A 12,138-nucleotide genomic window follows, 5' to 3' on the forward strand; every position below is an offset into this window, starting at 1 on the left:
TATGGCTTGCGGGGAATGCCAAAAAGGGAAGGGTGTGAACTCTAAAAGGGTGAATTATTATTGGCCATAGGCCATGCATTCTCAATGGGGCTGTAAATTGGCTCTTCGGTGAAGGACAGGAAAATCTTAGAGACAATCATTTGTGGCCCTTTAAGGGACTGTAGTACACAATATACAATGTATCTGGTATTCAATTTTCATGGTGAGGGCAAGTAGGAAAAAGATGTCTGATAGAGCCCTGGTCGGTTGCTCGGTGGTTAGAGTGTCAAGCCTGTAGACCGCAGATACTTGTGGTCCATGAGGTCCGAAAGGTTGGCAACCGCTGGACCAAGGGGTCCCAGGTTCTATTCCCGGTCAAGGGCACATACTTGGGTTACAAGTTCTCCAGCCTTGGTAGGAGCACGTATGGGAGACAATGAATCGATGTTTCTCTCCCCTTCTCCCTCCTTTACACTCTAGAAATCAATTGATGGAAAGAATATCCTTGGGTGAGGATTTTTTAAAAAAATGTCTGATACAGCTCTTTAAGAGAGTGATAATGAAAAAAAGGTGGTGAATCACTGCCATGGGCGATCAGCATTGTCATCTCAAGTTCTTGTCATTTCCATATGGGTTTTGACTTGAGGACAGTTCCCCAAAGCTATAGCCTTCATTAATTTTTTATACAACAGAAATAATGAGACTGAAGTGGCAGCTGGAGCAGTACCAACCCAAGCGCCTGGAGGTTGGGTCTGAGAGGTCAGCTGTTGACATGTTGGCAGGAACCATGGTGGTGGCACCAACTAGTAGTTATAATTTTGCACTTTCTTATTTTTTTTTTAAATCATCCAAGGATATTTTTTCCATTATTATTTTAGCAAGAATGGAAGGAAGTGGGGGAGAGAAACATCCACATGAGAGACACCCATTGGTTGCCTCCTGCATGCGCTCCGGCCAACTGGGGCCAGGGATGGAACCTGCAACCCAGGTACATGCCCTTGACCAGAATCGAACCTGTGATCCTTTGGTGTGTGGGCTGGAGGTCTAACCACTAAGCCACCAGCCAGGGCTGTAGTAGTCTTCACTTCCTTGCTCTCACAGCAGTATTGTCAACTTCACTTAGAAATGTCCTTCAAGAACAAATACAAGCTATAAGATCTTGACCCTTGGGAACGTCGATGGCAATGGCAGCATGCAGAACACAGGTCTGTCTTGAGGAAAAGCAGATGTGAGGCTGAGTGAGCTATCAACAATTTTTACTTAAAAGAAGTAGCAAATTGTGGTATCAAAACTTGGCTACTTGGCCGATGATTTCTAGGAAATGAACGAGCCTTTCACGGCAACTGATAGCATTGCCAGTGATCAAGCTTTCAAGCAAAAATTCGAATTTTGGAAAACTTGCACCATGAGTTTGCCATCTTCCCAATTCTTAGACTCTCCTGATGAGATTGGTGGTGTTATCAACAAATGATTTGTAGGATGAAATTTCAACATTTGGAAGATCTGCCTGACTCAGTGAATCAGCATTTTCCAAACGATTAATGCATGATGTTACAGAATCACTCATGGGTAAGAGGTAAGAGAGACCGTAGGTCTTAACAGTACAAGAAGCTCATTGATAAGGTTTCAGATTCCACATTCCACCTAAGAAACTATCATTTATGGAGTCTCACTACAGCTTCGAATAGCCACAATTTCCTGAACTGGCTATAAAAACTTACTTTCCAACTGCTTATGTGGATAAAGTCAGCTTTACTTCAACTTAAATAACACAATTGAAGCAACTACAAGAATCCCCATCTTCTATTAAATCAGACAGGAATGAGATTTTTAAAAACGTTACAAGCCACTCTTCTCCCTGGATTTGCTTTGGAAGTAATGTTTTTATTGATTTTAGAGAGGAAGGGAGAGAAAAACATCAATCGGTTACCTCCCTCCCGCACCCTCACCAGGGACTGACCCACAAGCTAGGTATGTGCCCTGACCAGGAATCAAACCAGCGACACTTACGTGCACAGGACAATGCTCAACCTCAAACAGCCACACCGGCCAGGGCTGTTTTTATTTTTAATATAGTAAATTATCAATGGATAATAACCTCTTTGGGGTTCTTAATTTTTATAATATAAAGGGTTCCTAAGACCTAAGGAAATTACCCTAAAGAATCATCTCCTAATTTTATGCAGTTATTCCTCAAGAGCAGAAGGCAAGAATTTGAAGTAGAAAGCTTGCAGATCTGGATCACAGTATCAGTGTACCAGTTGGTACATTTCAATCCCTCCTGTACTGCCTCCTTGGGGAGCGGGGGGGGGAGATGGGGGTTGTCTACAGATCTTGAGAAATTTCTAGCCTAGGATCTGTCCCTGCAGCTGTGTTAGTTCCTGCAGTGGTGGTGATATCCAGGTAAGGAGATAGGGGCAGGAATACTGACTAAAGAGACGTTGCCTAACGCCGCCTCCTGGCTGAAATGGCTGCCTGTGACAGCCCAACAAACAGCCTTGTCCTCCAGAAGTATTCCTTCTGAGCAAGTTCAGTGGTTAAAAAAATATTTTTGGCCATGGGCCTTAGGTTAGCAAAAGGAAATTTAATTTGGAATCACTGGGACAACAAATGGTTTCTCCAACTTATTTTATTAGAATGTTTGATTCTGTAACCAAAGAACTACCAAGAACATGCATAAAAATGCTATACAGTTTATGCTTGACAGCTACACGACACCTGCAGACACTGGATCCAAAGTTTGGATGGCAAGGTAGCAAGAGGAAAACGAGGTGGGCTGGGACGGCACCTGCGTTGACTGCCAGTTCTCCCAGCCAACAGACCTGGTCTCCATAGCTGCAATCCCATTCAACTGTACAAGTTTCAGCTCTATGCAAAGGCCTCTGCACTCAATCCGAGTCGCTGTCTGTCTCAGCTTCTTTCACGTCCACACTGAATTTGTATTCCTGGTCACATCCCATGTAAGCGTCACTCATGAAGTACAGAGTGTAGTTGTGGGCACCAGTGGCCGGGGCCACGAAGTCAAGCTTCACCTAGAGAGAGCAGGCAGGAATCAGAGTGAGCAGGACACGGAGAGTGCTCCCGCCTGCCTGTCTGTCTCAGAACGAATGCTGGGCCACTGGACACTCACCTTGGCCTTCTGCTGCAGGGTCAGCCTCTTGATGGAGATGAGGCTATTGGACTTGGCATCTCCGATCACCACCCACCAGCCTTCTTCACGTTTCTGCAGTGACCAAAAGCCAAGAATTTCAGCACATAAAACTTGACAGCTATGCAATACTTTCAACCATGAAGACTTTAAAAAGTAAAATAAAATGAAATGTGACAGCCATATGAGACCATGAGAATGGTTACAAAAGTAGGAAAACAAAAACCAGACAGAAAGCTTTCTAAAATTTCCTCCTGAAATATAATTTGATAAAACTAAAATTGAGTTCATTTGAGATGCCTTGTAACAGTTTCAAAATCTAAGTAGCAAATGGACTCATTTTTTTGGTTCTGGCCCTTCTCCATTCAGTACTTGCCCCTGCATCCAAGATTCCACTGGCCTGGCAGCTCTGAGCTCTTCAGACACCCCTTTAGGGCACATGTGCCAGACTGACACATAAACGGGGAGAGGAAGAGCATCTATCAAGACACCTGCTGCCATTCCACTGTGAGGAAGCGCAAGAATTCTAGATCCCAGCATCATTCCTCAGAGCGTATTAAACCAGTTTGTAAAATTAAACTTAGTATATCTGGTTTCTGCTTTTAATCTTTAAAAGCACGTCCTAGCCCCAGCTGGTTTGGTTCAGTAGCGTCAGCCTGGTGACTGTAGGGTCCTGGGTTCAATTTTGGTCAAGTGCACATGCCTGGGTTGTGGGCTCAATCCCCAGTAGGAAGCGTGCGGGAGGCAGCCAATCAATGATTCTTTCTCATCATTGATGTTTCTATCTCTCTCCCACTCCCTTCCTCTCTGAAATCAATAATAAATTTTTTTTAAAAGCACATCCTGGAACCATTTAATTCATTTAATTTAAGGTTACAGACAAATGTGTTTTAACAATCACAGACTGGCAAGACTGTCCAACTGCTATTTTTAACAATGACCAGTCATCTAAACTGTCTTAAGGCAAAAAAACATCAATGGCCCTAGAGATTTGGCTTAGTGGATAGAGCATCGGCCTGCGGACTAAAGCGTCCCAGGTTCCATTCCAGTCAAGGGCATGTACCATGGTGGGGCGCGTGCGGGAGGCAACCAATCAATATGTCCCTCTCACATCGATGTTTCTCTCTGTCTCTCCCGCTCCCTTTAAAAAGAAAAGCAATGTCCCCAAGATTAATTCTCAGTCTATGATTCATGACTTCATTATTACTCTAAACGTCTCTCCCCAGTGACAGTGCACCCTTGTACTCTGACTCTACCAGTGGACAAACGGCCTCCAGTAGACATTTGGAAAAGCCAGCTACCAGGACATACCTGTGGGAAGAGAGGCGCAATCACGGGGCCTGTGACTTCCTCCTCTCGCTCCAGCTGTACCAGCACAACAACGGGCCCGCCACTGGTGGGGAGAAAAGCAGGGTAGCACATCAGCACCAGGACAGCGGGATCAGAGCACATGAGCAGGAACCCCAGGGCAGGGCACCTGGCCCTCTGACTCACCTGCGGATGCCGTCCTTATCCACCACCTCGTAAGAGAGCTCAATATTAGGGTAGCGGTTGCAGAAGCGGGCCACGTCTGCCATCTGGCCGTCAGACAGCTGAAGCAGAGCATTTCGCTCTTCATCCTCCATCTCCATGATGTCGAAAACACTCTCCACTCCCTGCAGTGGGCATCCAGAGGTCGGGAAGAGAGAACACTTGCTAACAACTAATGAAACGGCTCCAAGTGGCTGCTAATTCCCATCCTACCCTGTCAGACACCCACAGACACGGCTTCAGAAAGAGCACAGCCGCATGCGTCAGGCTCTCTAGCATCTCAGTGTATAGCACCTTCAGAGAAACCAGACAGAACTAGAAGTCTTCCCTCCTGTGACTCACCCCCCCACCCCAAGTCCAGGACACTCAGCTCTCAGGCTCAGCCAGGTCTGGACCCAGCTCACCTTGTCTGTGCAGCGTTTGATGTGCTCTGAGGTGAAGTGTGGCAGCTGCTTCAGGTATGAGTCCTTGGACCACATGGCTTGGGTGACCATCTGGGCCAGTTCCATGGCTGCCAGAGCAGGACTGAGCCACCCATTGCTGGACAGGACATCCACACAGGCCTGGATGAGCCGGATCGCCTGAATGGGGTAGGAGCATGAGAGCAGGTAGGGTTGAAACTGCTCCTTCACAGGCCCCTGCAGGGCCCTCCCGCCACGCCCACAATGGCACCGACTCTACCTTGCTGAGGATCTCCTCGGTATCTGACTGTAGCTCAGCACTCAGCTGCATGCGGGACAGGTGAGCCTGCAGGAGCAGGTTGGTCTTGACATGTGGGTCATTAAACTTAGGGTTGTTCAGCTTGTGTGGGACCTTCTGAGCCAACTGGAAAGCACAAGAAAAACAGCCGGTGATAAACAAGTGACCCAGCCTGAGACCAGCTCTCAGGCCCAAGGCACCATCCATCTCAGGCTCACAATCCTTCAAAACTCAGAGGGTGGCGGCGGAGGTGGGTGATGGGGGCATGGTGGGATTTTCCTGTGTTGACAGATCTGTGTGCTCTGGGCACATGGGCCACTCTCCTGAAGCCAAGGTGTCCTTCCTCACCTGCCGCAGCAGGTTGTCCTCATGGTGCCGGATGGGAATGTTCTCGTACTCAGCCGCATTGGAGATGATCTCGATGAGCCCCCGCACCTTGGTCTTGGCATTCAGGGACATGCTGAAGAGCTCTGACAGACAGAAGATTTGGGAGGAGTCAAAAGCAGCAGAAAGGAGCAGGGAGAAGAGTTCATGGCCTGGGCACCTCTGCCCTGGCCTGGAGTACGTCCCTCTAACAGACTCTTGTCACTAGAAGCCTGTCATCTCCTCCCGGGTAGCTGCACCCCTTCAGAGCGGGGCTCCCCACAGACAGACAGCAGCCTTTGCCGGCCCCTCACCAATGGTTGTGTAGTTGATGTAATAGTAAGCAGCGATCATGCCCAGGTTCAGAGGTGCCACGTCCATCTCGTCCTCTATGCTGATGCACTTGGACTGCTCCAGGTCACTCAGGGTCTGCTCCACCAGCTCTGACAAGTGGTCAGACAGGTGGCGGTGGGAGATGCCTGTGAAGGAGAGTGGTTGGTGAGCAGTTGCAGGGAGACGGCCAGCGAGGGCTGAGAAAACCACAAAAGGACAGTGTGCTCCAAGGTGTGCTGACCCTGCAGGTTGTAATAGTTGGGGTTCTGTGTCATGCGGCGGTACAGAAAGGTCCAGGTGAGGTAGTCCACGGCGTCCTGCTTGTTCTCAATGGTCTTGGTGACAATCTCAGCATTGAAGTGGTCATGCATGCAGTGGTCCAGGTGAGACTCCACTGGCAAGGGCTCATATAAGAACTTCTTGAAGAAGTCCTGTGGGTTGGGGAGGGGAGATAGTACTAGTCAATGACACCCTGGTCACAAAGAAGAGATGGACCTTGTGTGACAGACACAGCCAACACCAAAATGGAGGAAAGCAGCTGCACTTAGACAAGTGAGCTAAGTCTGCACCAGGAATGTTTACCTGTTCCCACTGGCATCAGCGTTATTTTCACAACGGGACAGGATACACGGAGTTGTGCAGGCTGAGCAGCACAGGAGAAAGATGGAACCAGCCAGACGACCATGGACACAACAAGAGCACCAAAAACAAAAGGCTACAAAATTCCCTGGGGCTGAAAGGCTTATTACGAAGCAACGTGGACAACAACAGAAGCAGCTGACAGAAAGAATGGAGTAACTAAAACCTCCATGAGAAGGGGAAAGCCTGTGTTCTGAGGCCCCGAGCCAGAACTAACCTTTTTGGAGCCCTGGCACATGATGACACAGCGCCCCTCGTCATCCTGCAGAGGTCGGTTGGCATGCCCCACCATCTGAAGCACGTCATAGATGGGGTAGTCCACGTACCTGGTGAGAGAGGGGACAGAGGCACAGAGCGTCAACACAGGGACCGCACAGAAGGCTGTGCCTCCCCGACGTCAGAATAAAATGCAAACACGGGGAGACACGGGCACGTCACAGCAAACACGGGGTTAATGACTTTCTGTGCTGAGGCACTAGTTTCACTCGCAGTTTTCAAGTTTAAGAGTGGTGACTTTGTTGCTCAGGGTCCTTGGTTCAAAGCTACAAACCATCTAATGGCAAAAGCAAAGTAACTTCCTAATAAAAGAGCACATATGTAAGTCAAGCTGCCCAAACTTAACAGCTGTGTATTTCATAAGTTATCAAGTCACCTGACTTAAGTCCAAGCCTACAAGTAGGTTCAGACATTAAAAGTAAAACTCATTTCAAAAGTAATCTGCATTTCGGGAAATACTATTATCGAGTTAAATTATTTGAGCTTTTTCTAAGAAAAATCTAATCTTCTACTTCTTGTTACCCCAAGAGTATGTGACCTGGACCAAGTCACTTTCCCAATCTACAGAACAGGTTTAACTACATAATCCCTAAGGTTTCTTCTGGCTCAAACTCTCTGGTTCTCCTCTTTTTCTTTTTTTAAGAAAGATATAACAAACTATTTAATACACTAATGACTACAACCATAAATTTCAAATAGATGTTATAAAACTGTGTTGTACCATGATCCCTGGTTCTCCTCTTACTGCAACATGGGAGGATGGATGTAAGAGCCAACGTGAGCCTACATTCTGAGACTGAAAACTCTCCCCAAACCAGGCTGAACTGGAACTCAGCTGGCTGCTGATTGCCCAAACACTTTCCTCCGTAACAATTAGTTTCTGGATTTGCAGGTGTTATGTCCATTTTACGAAAGGCTCCCCTTAGCGCAGAGCGCAGCGGGACTCACGCGTGAATCTTGCCATTGTAGTATTGGGTGTCCATGATGATCACCAGGTGGGCGGCCACGCTCATGCCCCAGCAGAGACTCCGAGAGGCTACCACCACCTGGATGGCCCCTGAGCAGAGGGGAGGAGAAGACTGAGTGCAGGGTTCCCTGGCTGAGGCAGGGGTTTACCTTGTTTCAGAAACCAGAGCAAAGCTTGCTGGGAACAAGGTCTAATATGACTAAAAAGGCAGATGCAGTACTACAGGAGGTGGCTCCATGACAGCGTCACCTGCTTGGGGGACTATCCTAGAGGCAAGGACGTAATCCTGGAACAAGATTCCCAGCCCAGGGAAAGCTAGGCTTAGACGCCTGCCTGACTGGCCCTGCTCACTGGAAAATGCCAACTCAATCATGGGCTGGCTCAGTCGATGGCAGCAAAACTGAGTTGAGTGTGCCCCAAACCAGACAGACTCAAGGGCTTCAATCTGGTAAGAAGCGATTCGGGCAGGACCATCTCCCTTGCAGCTCCACCACTGCCAAAATGGTAATACCATTTACACATCTCTGAGGTCTGACGACTGTGGTAAGTCTGATATCCATGAGAAACCAGGTATAGAGGCTAAAGGGCCGGTCTAGAAAACCAGGTTCTGAACTGATATAGCCTTGTCTGTCTCCTTGTTGTCTCTCTAGCAAGTAGGGATAGCATCTGTCCCACCAACATGACAAGATTATTGGGGGAATTGAATGCGATATCAGATTCAATAAACAGTGTAGTACTTTGAAAATGACTAGTGTGCTGCAGGGAACTAGCACCCACACCCTGGAGTTGAAAGCAGACCAGCGTGGCCGGATTGGCTAAGTGGTTGACCATCGACCTATGAAACAGGAGGTCACAGTTCAATTCTTGGTCAGGGCACATGCCCAGGCTATAGGCTTGATCCCCAGCGGGGGTTGCGGGAGGGCGTGCAGGAGGCAGCCAATTAATGATTCTCTCTCATCATTGGTGCTTCTATCTCTCTCCCCTCCCCCTTTCTCTATGAAATCAATAATATTAAACACACACACACACACACACACACACACACACACACACACACAAGCAGACCACCTGCACATTCTGGTGATGATACTCTCACTCTGAGCCACCAGGCTTCTCACCTGAGCTGAAGAGCTGCTCCACCAGGCGCCGCTCCATGGGGCTGAGCCCCTCGTGCAGGTAGCCCACCCCGTTCAACAGCGTCTCCCTGAGCGTGTTGTTGCTCAGCTTCTCCAGGTACGGGATCAGGTCCTTCTCAGTGCAGTGCAAGAACCTGGGCGGCATCAACACTGGCTCAGTTCGAGAGGTTCCGGCCCCACAAACACCCTCCACTGTGTAGTCACCCAGCCCCTAGCCAGAGGGAGGCTAACCCCACCCTCATAAACAGACCACCCTTCAGGGCGGGCCAACCTCCCATGACCCAACTCCCCTTGGCCCCACCCACAGAAGCCAGGCAGACAAGAGGAAGTGGACGGAGCCCAGCCCTGCCCACCTCTGCCGCTGGATGTCCGCTGCACACGTGCTGAGGATGTCGATTGCAGTGAGGCGGGTCTGCTTGCGGGACGGCACAAAAACGATGACAGGCTTCTTGGGCGAGTGCTTGGTGATTGCATGGTACACGGGCTTGGCCATGGACAGCAGGCGAGTCTGTGTGTGGCTGATGTTAAAGCCCTGGAGACCAAGGAAAAGACAGACAGAGGTTACAAGACCTGGTACTCTGCACAGGAGGCCACGAGGAACGGGAAGAGCGGGTCCTACCTGGATGTGCAGCTCCAAGGGCACAGGGCGCACATTCGGGTGGAAGTTGAAAGTGGACGTGGCGCTGCACCCCAGCCAGTGGGCCACATCCTTAGCATTTGAGAGCGAGGAGCTAAGTGCCACAATGCGAATGGGCCGCTCAATCTGGGAGGAGATATAGCGCATCCGGGAGCAGATCACTTCCAAGACAGGCTGGGAGAGGACAGAGGGAGGAGTGGTCACCACAGGCCCAGGTGCCACCCTCGGCCCTGAGTTACCCTTCGTGCACAGCCCAATGCCCTCAAAATGATGTCCTAGTTCCTCCTCTGACTAGGGCTCTTCCACAGCAGCTAATCTCCACCAAGATTGCCCACAAGAAGTCTCACACCATTTCTTTGAAATAAGGTGACAATGAGAGTCCTCCTGGGAAAATGTCCTAGTCCCTGACCTCAGATTCAAACATGAGGCCCAATGCCAAGGTCATTTGGCCAGTCGCAGCCCCCTGTGTGCTGCAAGGTCAGGCCATACCCCATTCTCGCCCCCGATGAGGTGGACCTCGTCCACCACGAAGAGGTTGATGTTCTGGACGTTCTTGCGCTGCTTCCAGCGCCGAGAGAGGATGTCCCACTTCTCAGGGGTACTGATGATGATGTTGCCTTTGCCCAGAAGCTTGAGGTCTGTGCTGGTCTCGCCCGTCAGGAGCACCACCTTCTTGCTGAGCCGGTCCTGGAACTTCTCGTACCAGTCCATGTACACCTGGCAGGCAGGAAGAGGGGGCCAGAAAGTGTGAGGCCCGGCCGGGCAACAGTTCCTGTATTATGAGAAAAAACTGAGGAGCCAAAGGGAGAGACGTGTTGCTCTGTAGCTCCTGAGCTACTTTATAACCCACACCAACTCTTAAGCAATGGGACGCTGCTCTTCAGTTCACAGACTGAAGGAATGACCAAGAAAAAGCAAACGGTCCTGCCCCAAATAACCCTACAGATTTCGGGCATTAAAGAAGATTGACCATGCCGAAACCGGTTTGGCTCAGTGGATAGAGCGTCAGCCTGCGGACTGCAAGGTCCCAGGTTCGATTCCGGTCAAGGGCATGTACCTTGGTTGTGGGCACATCCCCAGTAGGGGGTGTGCAGGAGGCAGCTGATCGATGTTTCTCTCTCATCGATGTTTCTGACTATCTCTCTCCCTTCCTCTCTGTAAAAAATCAATAAGATATATTTAAAAAAAAAAAAAAAAAAGAGAGAAGCTTGACCTGGACTCACAGATGGGAGACAGCCGCTGGGAAGGCACAGAGGTGATGGCCCATTGCTTACCTGCTCTGCCAGCGCCTCCATGGGGGTGATGTAGACACAGCGCCCCTCTGAGCTCTGCAGCAGCATGCGCAGGATGGCGAACTCCGCACAGATGGTCTTCCCGCTGCCAGTGGGTGCTCCCACAAACACGTTGTCATCACTGTTGTACACCGTGTTAAACACTGCAAACCGACAGAGCAGCACCGTGAAACCCACCCAGGAGGAGCTGCAGAGCGCTCATCATACAGAGTCAGCAGGAGCACTGAGGGGCGACGGGATGCAGCCCCTCCCCACAGGCGGGCTGCCTGTCAGTCCCCTCAAAGGTCTCCCTCCCACACAGAAGGAAGGGGGGGAGTCAAGATCGAGAGTTCCGATCCCATGCCCAGCCAGTGTGGCTCAGCAGTTGAGCATCGACCTATGAACCAGAAAGTCTCCAATCGATTCCCAATCAGGACACATGCCCGGATAGCGGGCTCCATTCATGTGTGGGGCGTGCAAGAGGCAGTTGATCAATGATTCTCTCTCATTATTGATGTTTCTATCTCTCTCTCCCTCTCCCTTCCTCTCTGAAATCAGTAAAAATAAAAAAAAGTAAAAAGAGTTCTGGACCCAGGGAGACTTGTAGGACAAAAGCAGAAGCAAAGCAGGCCGAGTCTCCTCCTCTGCCTCATAGCTGGTCTTCTCAGAGCCCAGACACAGAGCAAATGGGCCCTGGCTGCCTTTCTCTACCTCCGATGCTCTCACATTTCCTAGAAACAGTCCAATGTGGAAAGAAGGAAACAGCCAAACCCCAGCATTGACACTGGGTGAACATCCAAGTCCTGTTTATTAGCTCATTCAACTGGGTAGCTCTCTGCCTCTGTTTCCCCATCTATCAAATAGGACACTGACAGCAATATCTCACACAGTAAATCCCTCATAGTGTTAGTGGAACAAAAATGTCCGTGATGCCCTCAGAGCACAAGCGTGTTCTGTGGACGCCTGGTATCCAAAGTGGTAAGGGGGAGGCCTCAGTCAACACTGGACAACGGCCAATACTTGAGTGTCAGGGGCAGGCAGCCTCCTGAGCTTGAGAAACGACAATGCACCATGACTGATGATACCCTGCCCCACCAACCCTCCTCAGTGAGACACGCAAAGCAGCAAAGCAAATCTACCCATCAAGGACTTAGAGGGGC

At 49.7% G+C, this 12,138-nt stretch overlaps 1 protein-coding gene across 1 annotated transcript in view; it reads right to left on the reverse strand.

Annotated features, from left to right (window-relative positions):
- Window positions 1-2,590: 2,590 nt before the first annotated feature.
- Window positions 2,591-12,138, reverse strand: part of SNRNP200 (small nuclear ribonucleoprotein U5 subunit 200) — a 33,218-nt gene continuing 23,670 nt past the window's right edge. Inside the window, exons 30-45 of the mRNA XM_054727837.1 lie at window positions 10,982-11,142; window positions 10,197-10,424; window positions 9,690-9,881; window positions 9,424-9,602; window positions 9,053-9,204; window positions 7,916-8,024; window positions 6,909-7,017; window positions 6,294-6,483; window positions 6,034-6,198; window positions 5,705-5,826; window positions 5,339-5,482; window positions 5,062-5,238; window positions 4,622-4,782; window positions 4,439-4,520; window positions 3,110-3,202; window positions 2,591-3,011 (exon numbers count right to left, since the gene is read on the reverse strand). Of these exons, the coding sequence (XP_054583812.1) occupies window positions 2,868-3,011; window positions 3,110-3,202; window positions 4,439-4,520; window positions 4,622-4,782; window positions 5,062-5,238; window positions 5,339-5,482; window positions 5,705-5,826; window positions 6,034-6,198; window positions 6,294-6,483; window positions 6,909-7,017; window positions 7,916-8,024; window positions 9,053-9,204; window positions 9,424-9,602; window positions 9,690-9,881; window positions 10,197-10,424; window positions 10,982-11,142 (2,408 nt within the window). The 3' untranslated portion in view covers window positions 2,591-2,867. The remainder of the gene's footprint in view (window positions 3,012-3,109; window positions 3,203-4,438; window positions 4,521-4,621; window positions 4,783-5,061; window positions 5,239-5,338; window positions 5,483-5,704; window positions 5,827-6,033; window positions 6,199-6,293; window positions 6,484-6,908; window positions 7,018-7,915; window positions 8,025-9,052; window positions 9,205-9,423; window positions 9,603-9,689; window positions 9,882-10,196; window positions 10,425-10,981; window positions 11,143-12,138) is intronic.

The sequence above is a fragment of the Eptesicus fuscus genome, chromosome 16 (assembly GCF_027574615.1).
Source record: "Eptesicus fuscus isolate TK198812 chromosome 16, DD_ASM_mEF_20220401, whole genome shotgun sequence".
Lineage (NCBI taxonomy): Eukaryota > Metazoa > Chordata > Mammalia > Chiroptera > Vespertilionidae > Eptesicus > Eptesicus fuscus.